This window comes from Zalophus californianus, chromosome 8, assembly GCF_009762305.2.
Source record: "Zalophus californianus isolate mZalCal1 chromosome 8, mZalCal1.pri.v2, whole genome shotgun sequence".
NCBI classification, from domain to species: domain Eukaryota; kingdom Metazoa; phylum Chordata; class Mammalia; order Carnivora; family Otariidae; genus Zalophus; species Zalophus californianus.
This window is the reverse complement of record NC_045602.1, coordinates 33,194,169-33,214,420: the sequence shown is the minus strand read 5'-3', so window position 1 is coordinate 33,214,420 and position 20,252 is coordinate 33,194,169. Positions and strand designations below refer to the sequence as shown.

At 42.2% G+C, this 20,252-nt stretch overlaps 1 protein-coding gene across 15 annotated transcripts in view; it reads left to right on the top strand.

Moving 5' to 3' along the window:
* SLC8A1 (solute carrier family 8 member A1) overlaps nucleotides 1-20,252 on the top strand; it is a 369,635-nt gene that overhangs the window by 315,583 nt on the left and 33,800 nt on the right. For all 15 annotated transcript variants that reach the window (XM_027621068.2, XM_027621066.2, XM_027621070.2 and 12 more), the window contains one exon: nucleotides 1,291-1,390. In XM_027621068.2, the coding sequence (XP_027476869.2) occupies nucleotides 1,291-1,390 (100 nt within the window). The remainder of the gene's footprint in view (nucleotides 1-1,290; nucleotides 1,391-20,252) is intronic.

Genomic DNA, 20,252 nt, shown 5'->3' with positions numbered 1-20,252 from the left:
TGGAGTGGAGAGGTCACCACCCTGAGGAAACAACCAAGCAAAGAATGTTGAAAATACAGAGTGGGCCAGTGGGAGATGGGCCTTTTCATGCTTATCATCTCTCTGTTCACACGACTCTTGTTGAACGAACCCACTTGACATTCTGACTGAGCTTTGGCCTTCCATACAGGCTGCTCAGATCCCATTTTCCTTACTCCCAGTTTGCTGATAACTTGCTTTATTCCCAAACTGTAGTCAATTCAGGTACATTGCATTAAACATGTACAGAGTTTGACCTCAGACAAATAAGATGTGTTTTCTGCATCTTTGCAATTAGTGGGAATTCGAGGCTGCTCTGACAGTAAGTGTAGATGTATGGTAGACTAGTCTGTGTGGTAGTTTCTCTGGGAAGAGCGGCCTCATGTCCTGGAAGTGACCCTTCTCCCTCTAGTCACTATGATTTGTGGTAGCGCTTTGGGTGCATCCGCTTGCTTAGTTTTCCTGTGAACGTTTGGCTATTCCTGTTGTTCCCTTAACTGACATTTAGAAAGCTAGAGAGTGCTAATTGTGTAAAGCCAAGTGCTTAAAAAAAAAAGTCTAAGAAAAAAAAAAGTCTAAAGAGAAGAGTAAAGCATGGGGAAATTCAGAGCTACGCCAATTGCCATGGGCCCTAAGCCCTATGAATTCACCTGTTCTCAACTCATCTTTTCTTGCTTGCAACAGAAGTAGAGTTAGAGTGAATTCTCTAACAGCTGCCTGGCTGACAAAATCAGTAGCCAAAGAAAAATCTATTTGTTGATGAGCATGCAGGAGCATTGGGGCTCTGCTGTCTGGCTGCATTTCGTCGACAAACAAAAGTACAATAATAACGGTTTTTAGTTTCATAATCTATCTACCAACTGCGGCTATTCAGAGATATGTAATGCTGAGCAGGTCATATCTTAATTCAGTTGTAGGCAGCATCCTACAGATGAAGCCAGGAGAGAAGCCAGTCCATAAAGCATTCAAGGGGAAGGGGTGGGCTTTTGCAACATCTGCTGTTCTTTAAACACCGAGGCCATTCTTCCTTGGCCATTAGACAGTGAAGGAAGCTCCTATCTGCTATGAAGAAATTTCTATTTCAGAAGGGTTCCAAGCAAGGACTATGCTTGTTTGCATAATCGTGACAGTGTTTGATGTCAACACTTGTTCCGAGCTTAACATCCGCCATCCCTTGTAGAACTCTGGGGTTTCGGAATTAACAAGGCCTTAGATTTCCCGAGGCCTTAACCAGCCCAGCAGTTATTATCTTATTCTTTCCAACCTTTCTAGAGTACCGTGGACAAACTTATTAAGAAGACAAACTTAGCCCTTGTGGTTGGGACAAACAGCTGGAGGGAGCAGTTTATTGAAGCAATCACTGTCAGTGCTGGTGAGTGCCTTTCTCTGCATGCTATAAATTACAACGGCCCAAACTGCACTTGCTTTTCCCACTGTGACCACTTGGTCTGTGTCAAAGCACCGGAGAACTTCCAGGGTAATATGAAAAGGGAAATAAATGTATTTGTAGCACACCTGCACATTTCGGAGACTGATTTAGACTTTCTAGATGAAGCAAATGTCTTCAAACGCGGCATTCTTCTCCATCTACATTGTGTCTTTCTCTCTGGAAATAGACGAGATAAATTTAAAAGGCTTTTGTTGTCTCTACCTCACAGATAGCCAATCACGAGGCTTTGTCTGGAAAATTCCCTGAAGGCAGAAGTGGCCAAGTGAAGGTCACAAAGGAGGCAGCAAACTCCTAGGTGGGATAAGGGGACGTTAAGACCCTTCACCGCTCCCATCTGTGTCATTTTACACTCCCTTCAGCAACGTCTAACGAATAAGCCTTTGCGCTGGCTCTAGAAGTGGAAATAGAATCACATTCTGTTTCTTCCTCTACAAGCAAAGTGCAGAGTCTTATTTAGGAAAATCCTACAAAAATGAAGTTGTTTTCAAACTCAAGAAGTCAGAGACCTGAGGGAATTAAATACAGAAAGAAGCGTCTTTTTCCTGGATTGTCAAACCTTGTCCCTCGTCTGTGTGATTTTATAAAGACAGAGGAAAGTCTCTCTCCAAGATGCATGAAAGCAACACCGTTATGGGCTCCCCTGACCCCCAGTTCTTCTGCTCTATCTCTACTGGTTCTTTCTCTTTAACATTCCCCTCAGGTTCATCTTCTGTTGCAACTAATGAACAAAACTAGAATTTTTAAAATAGTGATTCCCACCGTAAAGTACAGAGCCAGCATCACTGGTGGTTGGGCCATGACTCCTAACACAACCCCCTCTTTCCAATCTGCCACAGAACCATTTGACAGATCTCTGAAGCACTGTGGGAACAGAGGGTGGTAAAACTTTCATGCCTCTTTATTATTAGTGCTGTTTATAATCACACTTCGGTTTCTTGAGATTGAGTATACAAAGGAAATTTATGAACATTAAATGGTGGGAAACTGCTTGGAGAATAGATTCGGAATTTACCCACAAATTCTACTTAGGGGAGGGGAAAATTCCCTGTCTTAGTCCCTCTGGGCTGCCATTACCAAATACCAGAGAATGGGCGGTGTATAAACAAGCTCACAGCTCATGAGGCTGGAAAATCCAAGATCAAGACCCTGACAAATTGGGTGTCTGGTGAGAAGCCACTTCCTGGTTCATAGACAGCTGTCTTCTTACTGTGTCCTCACATGGCGGAGTGAGCAAGAGAGATCGCTGAGGTCTTTTTTATAAAGATACCAATCTCATCCGTAGGGCTTTGTCCTCAAAGCCTAATCACCTCTCAAAGGCCCCATCTCCTAATACCATCATACTGGAGACGAGGTTTCAACATATGGATTTGGGGGTGGGGGGGCCACAGTCAGTCTCCAGCACTCCCTCATTATGGCTTGTGTTTTTCTAGAAATCTAACATTAGTGTCTGAGACATGAGCTATACCCCATCTTCACAGAGATAAAAACTAAAAGGACAAAACTGGCTCAAATAAGAAAGTGCTGATGAGGCCAGTTGAAAACATTAAAAATAATAAAATTGTTTTATGGGCTTTGATATACCAGAATCAGAACCTTAAAAACATTAAAAGCAACATAAACTTTAATGAACCATTCCCAATGGTTCCCAGGTTTCCTTGGGCTGCAGATATATGAGCATTTATATAATGGTCACAAGCTGGAGATCATTAATTCATGTTTCTATATGTCAGTCGTTCTTGGTGGAAGAGATGCGACAGTGCGTGAAACAGACAGATAGCCCTACCCAAGTGGAGCTTACATCCTGCTGAAGGAGATAGGGAATAAGGCAAATAAGGAAATAAAGTGGATGTATGATGGTGAGCTTGTCGTGGAGAACAACAAAGCTGTGGAGAGAGACAAGAAGTATGTGTAGGGGCCGCACTGGGCTGTGGCCCAGAAAACACCATCGACAGACCCATTAATGATGCAGTTTGTTTTCTAGCAGTGGAGTGGGTTTGTGGTGCTTTATTTACACATTCTAGTAACTCCCAGAGACCAGAGCAGACATTTTATGGTGGCAAAGGGCAGCTTTAAACAGCAAGAGAGATTATGCCAGGCACAAGACCAAAGTTGTGATCCTGGTCAAAACAGATATAGAGTGAAACAATGATAAAGATGCTAATACTCCCTTTAAAGGGGCGGATTTCGTTTGCAAACACTTTCATATATAATGTTGAATTAAATCCTCTCCACATCGTGGGTGATGGGTGTTATGATTATCCTTATCTTCTAGAATCTGAGCATCGGTGAGGCAGTATTGGCTTTGGAACAGTGCTCAGAGCCCTGATCTACCAAACACCAGTCCAATGGGCTGTCTACCTCCCTTAAGAGAGAGAGGTTTCAAAATGAGGAAAATTGCTCCCCACCTCTGTCTCCTTGAGGGACGCTGGTCTTGTCACCTCTCTGGTGCCACGGTTTCAGCACTCTCTCTATGGGACAAGTTCCTGCCCCAATCTTTTGAAGAACTGTTGTTAATGAATGAAATGTAAAACCTCTCAAGTGTTCTTATTTGTCACGCAGTATGTTGTGTTTTATGTTTCTGAATGACTGCTTGGGAATAACACAAAATTGCTCAGAAATTTGCAGGCTGCTGGGTAAATTGACCTTATTTACAATTTTGAGACAAAATATCAGAAAAGCAAACCCATATTTTATGGGCACTAAATTACATGAAGGGCAGTTAGAGAGCTCAATATTTGTCACTATGATTAAATTTAAGTGTCTAAAGAATGTTAATATTCTTTAGTTGTTAAATGGACAGTAAAACTTGTAAAGCAGCATTTATTGAAAACAGACTTTCATTAGATTTTAAGATTTCATGGCTAAAGAGTTGAGAATCAGAACCATTTGCCTTATTAAAAATATTAAATTGCTTTTAAACAGCTCTCCTGAGAGGCTTTTTCCTACACAATTTTCTGTGCGAAATTGAGTCTATGTATCTTGCTAAACAAAAATAATAATTTTGGAAATAGGATTTTGCTTCTGCTTCTCACTGATTATATTTAAATTAGTTTCAAGGTAACCCCCCGGCAGTCTTTTTGTCCCCCTGCTTTTCCTAAACTTCATAGCTCAGTATCTGGGCCTCCGATGACCATACTGTTTCTGGGAACCCAGCTGATAGAGTCTAACGTTTGAAGAGATCAAGGACTCATGAGACTCTGGAGATTCGGTAGGGATCCAGCAGTCCTGTTCCGGCGGTTCTCCTTCAGTGGCCTCCTGGGTAGAACACCAGGAGCAGTAGCCTGCAGCCAGTTAGGCAGCTGTCAGATGCTTGCGAGGCGAGTCCAGTACCATCAGGTGCTTCTAAGATGTGTCAGCAGATGCACCGACAAGTGAGGCTAGCATTCACTGTATGTCCAGTTTGAATTGTCCCCAGGTCCTCCTTTAAAAAAAAAAAAAAAATTATGTATTTTAGAAGAGAGAGAGCGCGCACACGCACACATGCAGGAGCAGGGTGAGGGGCAGAGGGAGAGAGAATCTCAAGCAGACTCTGCGCTGAGTGCAGAACCCAATGCAGGGCTCGATCTTATGACCCTGAGATCATGACCTGAGCCAAAAGCAAGAGTCAGACGCTCAACCGACTGAGCCACCCAGGCGTCCCCCGACACAAGTCCTCCTTCTTTCTAGTGTCTCCACCCAGGCAGAATGGAGGGATGACCTTAAGAAATTGTGGATGAGCCGGGATATAGAGGAGAAGCAGAGTGTCAAGGAAGAGGGCAAACATTAGCTGGGTGAGGAGAAACCAGATACCAGTGCTGCCAATTGTGCAACCACCAACAGTCTTGGGCCGTGGTGAGGTGAAGGACGATGGTTGCAAGCTTGGCTTTGGAGTCAGATGTGTGTTTGTGTCCCAGATCTCCAGGAATTCTCTGAGCGACTCAGGACAGATTACCTGCCCTCTCAATCTCTGTTCCCTCAAATGTAAAGCAGAGATAACTGCTCCTCACTCATGGAGTTGCTGTAAGGATTAATCAAGGCAATTCATATTTTCATGAGGGCTGTCTGTAAGTTTAGATATCACAATTGGCTCTTTGGGAGGCCAATCTTGTTGAAGAATCTACAATAAAAGATAACCAAATTTTGTGTGAATAGAGTCAATTCAGTTTAATTGCTAAAATGACTAAGTGACTAAACCCACTGCTTTTCCCTTTTATAGTGAGAGTCACACACACACACACACACACACACACACACACACACACCATTTTATAGGTAAAAAACTGAGGTTCAGAAAAACACTGTAACTTGCTCAAGAAGCAAAGCTGGTAAATGACAATACAAATCAGCCCAGGATTCTCTCCAGTGTCAAGAGTGCACTCACCTGCTATAGCTGGGGGCTGAGTATGTGCCCGTGCGTAGACATGTGGACATACATGTAGAACACACAAATGCACACTACTCTGATACACACAGACATGTGTGCACACAAACACACATGAACACACAGAGACACACATACCCAGACATATGTGTGCACACACACACACAAACACGCACAGAGACATGCACATTATCTTATATAGCATGTATCTTTATTCATTTGGACAATTGAGCCACAGCTTAAAATATGAAGGGCTATTTTCCTTTAATATTCATTCAGCCTCCTTAAGCCTCATTCAGAGGCCCCCATGGAGAACACCAGCCAGTTCGCTAAAGTACCAAGGGAAGCCTTTGTTTGCCTAATGCATCCATAGTCTTCTCCTGCCCAGTAGCTTGTGACATTCTTTAAAGAAAGTCAACACCCTGCCCTCTCTTTTCCCTGATAATTTTAGGTATCCAGCACCAAAGTTTTTTCCGAAATTCTTTTACTACTTCTGATACAGAGTTTGCCTAACAGCATCTATTGGCCTTCTTACAATGAAGGAACATCTCAGTGGCAAAAAAAAAAAAAAAAAAAAAGCCTTTTTGTGGTCTTTGTTCTGTCTCTGACCAACTGTAAAACCTTGACAGAGTATTTCACCTTTCTGAATTTTTGTTTCAGCAGCGGCAGAATGAGAGGGTTTGACTAGGCAAGTTCTAAGATCCCATCTAGTATTGAAATTTGGGAGTTCTGTCAGTGGCCGGTATCGTTCTGCGATATCCCTGATGACATTGTGCTTCGTGGCCCATCTGATTTGGGCATGGACACGTCTACTCTTCCCACCCACCCAGCTTTCTTATGTTAGGTATTTAGCACAATAGCAGCATACAGTTCACAGCTATTCTCCTAGAAGGAAAGGGATGGGAGGATAGTTTTCAAAGGTAGCCTCAAAAAAAACGAAGTGAGATGATGCTTTGAAAATGCCTAATTTTCTTCCTGCTCCTTAACTGGAAATCAGAAAGCCCTGCGAAATCCTTTACAGTAGAAGGGCAGACATTCAACACTAGGCCAGCCTGGTAGATGCAGCTGGCCTGTCCACACTCACCCTGCTTCACGTAGATTATAGCCAGAGACCTGACTTCAGCCACATAATGAGGGCATGCTCTCCCAAGTCTACCAAACCAACTTGGAGGCTAGTTCAGTTTGGGGGATATTTCTATCATCAGCTCATCATCCATGCATGCTATGTGGAGAAATAGTGCTATCAATTAAATTGAATTATTTAATAGCAGAAACTGTCAACTCGATGGTGCCCCAGACAGTAATTCACTAGAAAATACTGTCAGCCTGAAGACTGACCCACTCCATGAGCCTAAATAATAAGTAATAAAAATGGTGCCTCAAATGAGCTTCACGGGATTGCCATGCAACTGGGTCTAAGCAGGAATCTTTCTAGCATCTTTTCTATTATTGAACATCATTACAGAGGAGACACTCTCGTTACTTAATGTGATAACCCTGGGTCATTTGAAAATCCCATTTAAGCATTAGAGAAAATGCTGCTGGGTCAAGTTTGGCACAGCCTCAGCTTAACTATAAGACAATGAGGGAAGGAAGGAAGGAAGGAAGGAAGGAAGGAAGGAAGGAAGGAAGGAAGGAAGGAAGGGCAAACAAAGTGGAGGGAGAAGGTGCTAGAGATTAGTAGGAGTTTTCATTTTTGCCCTGTTTCTTATGTGACTACAGATTCCTAATTATCCTTTATCTAAAAATCATAAGCTTTTTCATTTCATAAACAAGGGTGTTATTTTCATGCTGGTTTTTCAGTAGGTACAACAGCCTTAAAGATAATCTATCAAAGACCTGTGTATGAAATTATGGCTCACATTCTGCTTCAGTAATGTTATCATTTGTTGACTGTCTTCTACATAGCCAATCCTCTATTTATGTTATTTCTATCCCTCACAGCTATACCCTGAGGTAAGGTTTGTTTTTTGTTGTTGTTTTTTTTCTGAATTGGTAACTCTGAGGCCCAGGGTGCTTACATAAACAGGTTTAGTTAGGGTCACAGAACTAGCAAGTGGCCAGCTAGAATAGGGAGCCCCATTGTTGTCAGTCCAAAGCTCGTAAGCTTTTAGCGCAACCCTGGGGGTCCCTCCTACCATCTTAATCCAGGGCTTAAGTAGCCAGATTTCAAATGAGTTAATTCAGGAGAAAGAGACAAACGTTGATGAGTCCTTCACTCTCAGTTACACATGGTGAAGTTAAGGGTTTGGAACTGAGTGTGAAAGCACTGGACAGAGGTGCCGAAGGACCAGAAAGAATACCAGGTGTGGAAAGTGGACAGGATCCATCACTGCAAGATTAATCCCATCATGAGGAACCCAGAAGCACTTCCAGATTCTTTTTGCAGTCTTGGAACTGTAGTTACATCTACTGCTATAAATCACGTCAGGTCTTCAGAAACAAAAAGAATCAATGCCCATCCTTTTTTGTTTGTTTGTTCTTTTGTTCTTTTTGAGCTCCTGCTGTTTCCTGGTGGTATGATTAGTTATTCAGGTAGGTTTTTCATGCTCCGAATCACTAGCATGCTTGAACTAAGAGGAATAGCAATTATTTTAAACTCTAACAGGAGATGTGAACCTCACTGCTGTCGTCCAGCTTCGTTTTCGTTCCTTTTTCTAGTATACAGCTAAAATATTTATATTCATTGTGATAGAGAGTGCATGTAACATGGGTGACAAAGCATTTCATGTAAAAATTGTATGTTGGAATCTTTGGCTTCTCTGGAGACTTGAGTTCAAGGGGTCAAAGACCCACCAACTAGTTGGATAGCTCTAGACAAGTCCTCTGACTTCCCATGTGAAACTGGGGGATTGGAGTAGGTGACCTCTATCTCTGGAACATGGAAATACTGAAGGGTCCTCTGAAGGACCCTTCATTTTCAGCAATAGATGTCAACTTGCTTTCCCTGGTCCTGCTCCTTGAAATTTAGGGCTCTGACTTGCATCAAGTGGACTCTCTGCCTTACAGTACCTGTTAGATAAATTGGGTAATTACGCCAACTCAGCTAAAGCTCATTTAAGACATCTAACGCTTAAGACACACCATCGGGGGTCACATTAACTAACCTCAGTAGCTGCTCTTCCTTGCTTTGAAGTAGATATTAAGAAAGTAAAGCTGCTTTAACTTTTTATCAAAGCCCTTTTCAAAACGGCCTTCACTGAATTATAATTTAGTTTTAATTTTTATCTTTAAAATATAGTATTTGAAAAGTGTTATTTTATCTTTCCTTAGAGTTATAATAATTATTCATGATGTCACTCACTATAAAGAAAACATGATCAATTCCTACTTTAATTTAAAGAAAAGAAATTTTTCCAGCAAGTTAATTCTTATCGCTTCTGTAGTTAGAAAATCATAAGTGTATAATTCAATATTTTTTTAATTTGCTTTGGCCATCAGAAAGCTTACTCAATTTTTTTTTTTTTTTTTTTTTTTTGCCCAACTGGTCAAAATTCACTCAATTCAGATGTCTGAAAGCATCCTTTATTTCTGCTTTCTTCAGACATTTGTGTCCCATTTTATCTTAAAGTATGTTATGCTGTATTGGTAGGTACAGATCTGTTCAAGTCCTCTAAGAAGTAGTAAGAATCTAAATTAAAGTCCTTTTTTGTTTTAAATAACAGCAAATCTGTCCTGTTAACCATTATTTCCCTAGCACTTAGGGCAGTGTTCAGCAATAAGTTATTTGTGGGAAAAGAATGAATGAGTTTATGTGTCAGTGTTTTTCAGTCCACATATAACTGGATTAAAAGCCTGTTTTCACTACATCATACAGCTATGTCTGATCTAGAAGAAAATCTGTATAAATACATGCTCTCACACAGACATATGCCATGTTTCAAAAAGTTCCAGACATATGTAATTCATGTATAATGAATACATATACACAGGACATGCAGATACTCAGATGCATGTATTTGTACACATAAAATACTATTTTTGTATGTGCAAATTGGATCTGCAAATCTCTATTTTACAATGGCCTTGTCTATCTGTTTTCTTAGTGAAATTTTACTGGTGTTTAGCTGATAATCATGATGCTAACTGAGAAAGAGGAAAAGCAGAGGGCTTGAGGAAGAAAAGCTTATAGTAAGTTAACAGAGAGAAAACTACTTGGGGCCATACTGGTAGGTAGGCAAGGCAACTCTAGAATATCTATCAACTTAAAAATGTCAGTGGTAGCAGGATAAAATGTTAAATCAGGTAGCTTCAACTCTGTTTCCAAAAGAGGCAGGCCAGCCACACAGGTGTGGGAGTACAAGAGGGCAGGAGAAACTAGCAATTATCTTCTGGCCCTTGGATATGCTTTAGCTGATATTTCTGAAAAGAATATTGGCTTGTTGAGCTGTTTTTCTCTAAATTGCTTATTACAAAACCTTGAGGGAAACACTGTGCTGAAGGGCTCCAGAATGATTCGGGCGCTCTTATTTGTAAGCCTGGAGTCTCTTCTCTGATGCAGCTTTTGTGTGAAGCGGCATCTGTGCAGCTCTGCAAACAATGAGCCGTCACTGGATCCAGTAGCTCTTTTGTTGGCGTTGGCTGCTTCGCTGTGAATACAGTTTTAGTGGTTGCTTACAAATCAGTGCTGGAGGCGTGGGGGGCTTTTCTTCCCCAGGCAAGGCCTTTGTACACTGTTTATAGTGGGGGAAACATTGCAGCATAATCCAAAGAGGTGGAAGGAGGAGAAAACACAGCCACCCCCCACCACATACGCGCACCCCGAAGACAGAGGGGAGCCTCCTCAAAGTGACTTGCAACATCAATTCTTGCTCTTCACAGTCTGCTCTCTTGATAAAGACCTTGGCATTCTGATTCCTGCAACCAGAAGCCACTTAACCCGACAGGCTTTGACACCAACCCCTGACCCCCCAGCCCATTCATCTCTCCTGCCTTGTGGTTGCCTGACCACGTCTGGCTGGGGGTCATGTCTTATGACATCTTAGAGCATCTTAGACCAGAAGCCAGTGCAGAACAAAACAAGAGCTTACTGATCAGCTATTCCAACTTCCCCTTATTTTGATAAAGAAACTGAGACCAGAGAGGGCAAGGGTCTCATCCAAGGTCACACAGGACCTGTTTTAGAATCCTTGGTTCTTGCCAAACTTTACAGCATTGCTCTCATTTTTCTTTTCAAGTTGGCATTTGTAGAACCAGCACCTTAGCCCTTGGTCCATCCATGCCTAGCCCCTGATCTTCCCTAAGGACCTCTCAGCAAAGACCAAAAGTTTCCTGAGCCAACTACTTAGCAGCACTGAATGAATGAATGGTCTCACCCTTGGTGGACAGTTTCCTGATCACACAAGGCTCACGGCAACCCTGTGCATTAGGTATTCCCGAACCCATTTATGAGATCGGGAAACAGAAACTGGAATTCAGACCCCGACCTGCAGGTTCTGATTTCAAGCTCAATCCTCCTTCCATCTCGTCACACTTGTGCCTCCCAGAGTTTAATGCCCGTAAGCCATAGGCTTATTCCTATTCTTCACACTATGCTCTTGCCTCAGGGCCTTTGCACAAGCTGCCCACCCCCCCCACCCTGCCCCATCCCATGGAAGGCTTTCCCTCTGTCTGGATGTTCTCACCGTTAAGGTCTCAGCTCACAAGTCACCTCTTCAGAGGAGTTTCTCAAACACCCACGCACAAGGACGCCACTTGACTTCACTGTCTTCATAGCCCACCTCGGTATCTGAAATCATCATGTTTGTTTGTTTGACTTGATTGCTGTCGATCTCTCCTGGATGGAATGGAAGTTCTATGGCGTATTTGTCTGCATTTCCAATGCCTGGAACTGTGCCTGACACACAAATTATTACTAGTCACTGAAAAAAATGAATGGTACAAATAAAGTCACTCTTTCAACCACTCCATTCCCTTTAAAGATTTACTGCAGATATTGGTCCAGGTGAGGGGTTCAGCCCAGGCTTGCAGTACAAAAGAGTGACTTAAAATATTTTTAGAGTTCTGACCTATAAAGTTAATAGCATTGTTGCATGCTTTAACCAGATAAGAAAAACAGGCCATAGACTTACAGATGATGAGAGGGAAAGAGATACCTTTAAGATAGTTTATATGGAAGAAAACCATCACAACAGCTCCATTCAAGGTTATTATTTATGAGAGATTAAAAAGCCAATGGCAGACAGACTTGATTGTCAACCTCCATAGTGGCCAGCCTGCCCTCTAAGAGAAGTGTACATGAGCATGCTCTGTCTGAATGAGCTAATCCTCCATCCAAAACAGATTGTACTACATATAAGCATATAACCTCTCTTAAAAATCTCATTTATCTTTTCCTCAGCACTTTGGAGTTAGTAATGGCTCTCCTCAGTTTCCAGGAGACAAAGCACACAGGGAATCTGTGAAGTGCCCAAGAACATGGAAATCACTGAGGTCCCTTTGTTGTCAGCAGCAGGCCTCTTTACTAGGGGCTCACTGAAAATCACCACAGAGAGAAGGGGACCCAAGAGAGCAGATGAGGGGTGCCCAGTCACTGCAATCACTCCGATTGTGTAAACCAAAGCCACAATTAGAATCTTAGATACTCAGCCATCAGAAAGGATGAATACCCAACTTTTACATCAACATGGATGGGACTGGAGGAGATTATGCTAAGTGAAATAAGTCCAGCAGAGAAAGTCAATTATCATATGGTTTCACTTATTCGTGGAACCTAAGGAATAGTATAGAGGACATCAGGAGAAGGAAGGGAGAAATGAAGGGAGGGAAATCGGAGGGAGAGATGAACCATGAGAGACTATGGACTCTGAGAAACAAACTGAGGGTTCTAGAGGGGAGGGGGGAGGGGGGACGGGTTAGCCCGGTGATGGGTGTTAAGGAGGGCACGTACTGCATGGAGCACTGGGTGTTATACGAAAACAATGAATCGTGGATCACCACATCAAAAACTAATGATGTACTGTATGGTGACTAACATAATATAATAAAATTAAATTTAAAAAACACTTAGGTACTCAACTTACATTGCCACTTGGCCAGCACATCAACTCACAAACCTCACGATCAGAACAAAGTCTGGTCAGGTGATCCTGAGACCAGGAAGGCAAGCAAGGAGCAGGGGGTGCTGGGGGAGCAGGGGGTACTGGGGGTGGGGAGCAGTTGCTGAGGAGCTGGATTCCTTCTGTTGGCTATGCAGAGAGAGAGATGTTAGCTACCAGAATGAAAAGGATCCCACTTCTCAATAGGGCCAATATAAACCACCCATTGAGGATTTTGCCTAAGATGAAAGGACATTCAGACTGTTGGGAAAGCAGAAACGAGAGCCATCCATTCATTCCCCGAAAGAACATTCAGTATTTTACACATGATATATGCAGGGGTGCCTGGATGGCGTCCAACCCTTGATTTTGGCTCAGGTCATGATCTCAGGGTCAGAGTCATGAGATTGAGCCCCATATGGGGCTCCGCAGTCAGGGGGCAGTCTTCTGGAGATCTTCTCTCTCCCTCTCCCTCTGCCCCTCCCCTACTCATGCTCTCTCTCTCTAAAATAAATAAATAAATCTTTAAAAAATTATATATGCAGGGCGCCTGGGTGGCTCAGATGGTTAAGTGTCTGCCTTCAGCTCAGGTCATGATCCCAGGGTCCTGGGATCGAGTCCCGCATCGGGCTCCCTGCTCCTTGGGAGCCTGCTTCTCCCTCTGCCTCTCTCTCTCTCTCTCTCTCTCTCTCATGAATAGATAAATAAAATCTTTAAAAAAAAATTATATATGCAAAGGATTATTTTAAGAAGGGCTATTATTTGGGGCGCCTGGGTGGCTCAGTCAGTTGAGCGTCCAGCTCACGTCATGATCTCAGGGTTGTGAGATCGAGCCCCGAATTTGGCTCCATGCTCATGCTTGAGATTCTCTATCTTCCTTTGTCCCTCCCCCAACTTGCCCTCACACGCATGCTCTCTCTCTCTCTCTCGAAAAAAAAGAAGGGTAGTTATTTTCTAATTAAACTTTTCATAAAACAATGCCAAATGAGCTTCGATTTTATCAGAATGGATTTCTGCTGGACAAACCGCAGAGAATTTTTTCTCTGGCAACAGTGGGTCAAGTAATTTCAGCGAAGTGGTGGAAAGAGGTTTAGCTCTCATAAGCAAGCCACTTAAACTCTTTGAGCCTTGGTTTCATCTTTAAAATGGAGAAAGAAATGCCTACTTGAGCAGGTTGCAAGGAGGATGAAGATTAGGTGGGTGTATTTATTTACCCACGTGCATGAGGGTAAGCACTCAGTAAGGGAACCTGACCTCTTAGCTTGATTATAGCAGCATCTTAAGAGAATCTGGACAGTCTCTATGCTGCTGTGCATGTGGGGCAGGCTTTGGTACACATCTAACCTTACATAAATTTCAACATTTTCCTAGGACATAACATTGAGCTGTTTGTTGAAAATTACAGGGTTATTGCTGCCCAAACAGTTCCTCCAAAGCTCAACTGCCTACACTCTAGGAGGCTAATTCAGACGCAGCTGCTGATATTTACAAAGTGTCATCAGAGCCCTCAGGCCAATCTTAGAACCTGGTGTGCTCACAAACCACCCACTCTGACTAAACCATCGAAACTAGCAGGAGGCATCTACACTTGCTGAGTATCAGTTCTACTTGTTGAAGGTGTATTTCTTAGGTGCTCGCGTCTGTAGGGACTATGCTTCCCTATTGCAGGAGCCTGGAATTCTGTTAATCCTACAATCAATAAAGGGTAAGGGTACACTGAATTTCAAGATATTTAGCCTGACTTGGAGTTATTTTGCAAAAACAAAGCTTGGGGCAAAACCGCATGACTAATTATGTCAACTTACAATCATTTAGGAACACTCAGTTCACAGAGAAGTCTTTAAGAAGAGAAAGAGGCTAAGGCACACAGTCAGTTTTCAGCTTTAAACTGATTGGTTTTGCTAAAATCAAACTTACATAGAACTGGAACTCCTTAGTGGATCGTTTTTCGCTTTGACACTGGCCACATTTGCTGAGAAATATTTCTGATACGTTAGATATCTCTTGCTTCAGCCATCCTAACAAGGTCCACAATGGCCTAAGCTGGTAAGGATTCTGTTCTTTCATCCAGGGGTTCATTTGTTCCAGACATGGTGGAAAGTTATTCACAGAGAGTGAGTGGCCTTCTTGTGTCCCTTCCAACCCTGTCACACATCACAGGTCCCTAGCCCCCCAAGTATGGACCGAAACCAGCACTGGTCCTATAGAACAGAATGGCCCATAGCTGTCTCTCACTTGGAATTGGGGGATGGGGATGATTAACAGGGACTGTGTAGGTGTCCTCTCCATCCCAGAACAGGCCAGCAGTCCGAGTTACAAATCTATAGCAATCTTGAACTCACATTTCATGCACAGTGGTGTTGCTGTCCAATGCATTTCTTTACCTAGGGACATAGAATAAAAACTAGAGACCAGTCAAGTATCCGGGAGTAAATTACATACACTTAGATGTAGGCATGCCGGCACATTGTAGTCTAGACATCGAGTGTCCACACTAATTCAAATCCCCACTAGCTGGTGAAGAAGGAGCCCTCGGTATACCCCTAGGCTTGCTCACAGGCTTTTGCCTGCAGGCACTAGGGCAGAAAGATGGGAGACCAACAGCGAGCCTCATACCCTTCCCAAGGATGACTAGCTTCCCAGGGACTTTTCCACAGTCCACATCCATTTCGGAGAAAGCTTCAAGAAGGAAAGTTCTCAGAAAGAGCTAGCGTGATATCAACGTTACAGGTATTCTAATAACGGTTCTACTGTACTGAAAAGACAATAAGGAGTCACTTCTCTTAAAGAGCCTAATAAGCACAGATTCAACATTGTACAGTTGCGGGGCACCTGGGTAGGGTAGCTCAGTCAGTTAAGCATCTGACTCTTGGTTTCCAGCTCAGGTCATGATCTCAGGGTCATGAGATCAAGCCCCGTGTCAGCCTTGGTGCTCCGTGTGGAGTCAGCTTAAGACTCTCTCTCCCTCTCCCTCTGCTCCTCCCGCTTGCCTTCCCTCTCTAAAATAAATAAATAAATCTTAAACACACACACACACACACACACACACACACACACACACACACACACACAAAAACTTTGTGTCCCCAGAAGTCAATTATACTAGTATGAGAAACGGAAGACAGGAGCTAGAAATGGCATTGAAAGAGTTGTTGCTGATTTATAGGTTTAAGTTATATGTAGGACAGTGTGTGAGGTGGCTGGCTACCAAAAGCCCAATGTGTACATTAATGAAAGTGAATAGTATCCAGAATGCCAAAGGTAGAAGACCTTCCCCAGTGCGGGTGAGTTAGGTGTCTCTTGAAGTTACACTCAGCGCCACGCATCATATTCGATGATTCTGTGACTTAGCGCTCAGAGGAAAGCGGAGCAAGGAGAGGTTGAAAGGGGAGTAGCCAGCTTCAACTGCCTGAAGGAATGGCATGCGGAGCAAGATTGGACCTATTCCATATGGCTTACTGTCCTATGGGGCCTGGGCAAATGAATGGAACACAACAGCCAGAGCCGCTAAAACTTGGATTGTTGAGATCATGAACTCTCTAGTAGCTAAGACTCTCAAGTGTGGCACGGGTGACCATTTGGTAGACAGATTTTAAAGGAATGCATGTTAAGCAGAGAGTTGACCTTAGCAAGCTCTGAAACCCTCCCAGTGCTTTAAGTCCAGGTATTTTATAATACCCACATGTTTCATTTGATAAAAGCAAATACCGGCATGTTTTTCTCTGTGCTTCGACAATGCACAGATCTAGGAATCTGAGTAAATTGTGTTTTGAGATCTCTCTTGATAAGGAATTATCTTGCAATATACCTGGTGGAAAAATTGCTGATATCTTCTACTTTTCATCAGAGAATATGTAAGTACTTCCCAACCATTAGGTTATAGGAAAATGTTTACAGCACTTCTCCAAAATCCAAAACAAGAGGTAAATTCTTGTTTGGGGATGAATCTTTGGGTTACTGAATTTAGTGGCATATAGAAAGTGTTATGAGTGGGAAGAGATGAATAAATGTTTTCTCACTAGAAATAAGATATAAATGCATAAAAGGGGAATTGGAGAGGAAAGGTTTTAGATCCCTGAGTGAGCAAGACAGTATAAGCCACTGGGTTTAACTCAAGCCCTCATGTATCAAATGGGAGGGAGAGATACAAGAAATCAAGAGAACAAAAAATTCAATCAAATCACAGTTTGTCATATTTCCTCTTAAAATGAGGAGGGGTGAATTTGCAGATTGCTAAGGTTTCTTTCGTCTTAAACATTTTATGATTCTGTCAGAACCTTTGAAAACAAAGAGAAATGGAAATCTACAACTGAAGAGAAGAACTTTTTGTGTAATTCCTGTGTATCGGGTTGCAAAAAAAAAAAAGTGATAGCTATGGAGGAAAAAGCCCATTCAATTAAGTAAGCTTGTTAATTTGTTTGAAGGCAACAAATCATTTTGCTCAGAAACTGGAGAGGCACAAAATCAAATCAACCCCACTTGGAAAAAAAGGAATAAAATTTCATAAAGAACTTAGGCCGCAAACAATGCATGTTGAACGTAGAAAACCAGTGCGGTGATCTAGCTTCACAGTTATTGATTTGTATATTACATGCGGCTTTTGAGTAACACTTGCTGGGCTCGGATCACATGGATGACAGTGTGGTTGGCAGATGTCATTCTATATCCACTCTGTCATACTCCTGGAAAGCATCTGATCATTCTCATTAATCCCTTAGTTGGAGGATACTCTTGCAAAATAAAAATGGACTAATTATAGGTAAATACCTAAAAGTAATTGAAAGTCAGACCCTTCCTCAGATTAATAGCAGCATGGATTCCCCAAAGTGCTTTCCATCACAGACTTGTGACAATGTAGGCCAGTTTCCCAAATTCTAGAGTGAAGAGCTGGATGTAAAACAGGGTGTTTGATTCAAAACTACATGGTTGACCTTTGACAACTAGAAATGGAAATAAGAACTTGCTCTACTCGGGTAGAGATTCCAAAATGATCACAGCCATGATGCCCTCCGTTTATTTATTGTTTTCCGTGTTTAGTTGGTCCCCAAGGTCTTGAGAAAGATCATATGGCCTACTGTGCCAAAAATGTATCGTATCTAGAAAATAAATTACAATACAAACATGGTGCATCAGTGTTTTCAAGTTCCTTAAAAAAAAGGCAACATTGTATCTATATAGCACTAGGCATTGAAAGTGTTCTCAAATTCAAACTTTGAATCAAGATGTGAATGATATTATACTCAACTTGCTTCAGCAAGACATCATGTGTAGCAGAATGTTCCCTGGGCTGTTAGATCAAATCGCAACTCAGCCACTTACCAACTATGTGATAATTTTAGAAAGTCATAAACTCTCCGAACTTCAGGTTTTTTCTATGTACAATGGGATTAATAATGCTTACCTTGCAGCATTATTGTAAGGATTAAATAAGATCAGGTATGTGAAAAAGTTTAGTGCCTGTCACTTAGAAGACACCCTATCATGTTCCCTCCCTCTGTTCCTTCCTTTCTTTCTTTCTTTTCTTAAAATCAAGGGCTTGGGGAAGCAGTGGTGATAATGACTCATTCAAACAGAATATAGCTTCTGTGAAATCAGGATACTCAGATCATATTGATTTGCTGCCTGCCTTCTGACAAGTAACAGTGATGGACTATGGCACAGCTGTCTGTAAAGGGGTTCACAGTTTTACAGAAGACTCACATTTCCTCTTCCGATCCTCACAACAGATCAATAATGTGGGAGTTAAGAAACTCGGTTGACAGATGAGGAGCTGAGGCTCAGGAAGGTCAAGTCCTGCTCCCAAACAAGCTCTGAGAACTAGAAATTTGTTAAGTCTTCTGGCCCGAGTGTCCACTACACCTCAGTCGCCTCTTTTTCCGGTTGTCAAAGCTCTCCCTGAGGCCAAACCCTGAGTGCCTCCGGAGGGATGCCCACCAACACCTGGTCTACATTAGATGCTCGGTTATCTGCAGGCGCCAAGCCCAGGGTTCCCTTTCATGATCAATTGTGCTGATGCCACCTTTGTTCTCATGCTCCAGAGCGAGGTCAGTGCAAGTTCTGTTAGGTCAGTAGTTGAAGTGATTCTCTCTCTTCTATCAGTGGTTTTAATGATTTGGCTATTTTTGTAGTTATATTTAGGAAGTCCCAACATGTCTCAAGGAAACCATGTGAAGGGCCACGGGAAGGATTAATTGAATGCAGCTTCTTATCTTTCCATTAGGGGAATCCATAAAGCTGAAAAGAAGGATTCTGAGATAAGAAGATCCTTTGCTTGGGATGTATAAAAGGGACCCCCCTCCCCCATTGCCTGTTTTTCTTTGCTAATGCAGAGGGACTTGAAAGGATTACATAGCCTCCAGTAAGCCTGAGCTGGCGCACATACAGAACTGGCAGATTACTATCTTTGCCATCACATAAAAATGCTCCAGATGTTTTGTTTTTGTTTTTAATCTTCCACCGCTCTTTGCAAAGAACAAACTTTTAAGTATAGTCCTGATGGTGGCGGATGAACATCCCATTTCTTTTACCTTCTCCAAGACAAGGTAATTGTGCATCATACGTGGCAGCCCATGGTCATTTTTAATATTTAAATGGCATCTGAGTTGGAGATTAAAATTTATAAAGAACAGTGTGATCCCGGGGAAGAGGAGAGGAGGGCATTTCTACTTTCAAATGTAATAAAACAGATGGGCCTCCCATTCCAGACTTGAGTGCTAAAATATTTCAGATACCTTGTAATGCTGGAAACCTCCAGAAGGAAACTTCTCTGTCCCTCTGTCCCTCTCTCTCTTGCACACACACACTTATTTTGCATTCCACACGTATAGATCATGAAGCTAATTCCAGAGGGCAAGATTAACTTTTGTTTCTAAAAGCCTAGGCTGTAACCATAGGACCCAGCATGTTGACTAAGCAATTACGTAATGACAGGGAAACACAGTACAATCCTAAGTGGAGGACAATAACGCTAACTACCATGCTCATCATTATCTTGAACTATCCTCACTTTGAAGAGATGATCTAATTATTCCTTTGCACATCCCTCATGGGAAAGGTGTTATTATTTCCATCTTGAAGACAAATGTAATATCTACTCTCGATTTATAAGTGTCATTTCTTCTGAGATGCTTCACTATTTGCTTTCTTGCTCATCTTCACACTGTGAGTCTTAGACACGCCAAATTAAGCAATTTCGTAGAATTAGAGGCAGAATGATCTGTTTCCATAAATGATTAAAATTCAGTGTTTTCCAAATTGTTTCAATCATATACCCTATGAAGTTACAAAATGTCCAAAAATATAGAATATAGGAACTTACAAGGATCATGTTCAAAATAAAAATAAAGTCTAGTGCTTTCCCCAAGCTTTTGTAGGGCATGAGCAACTC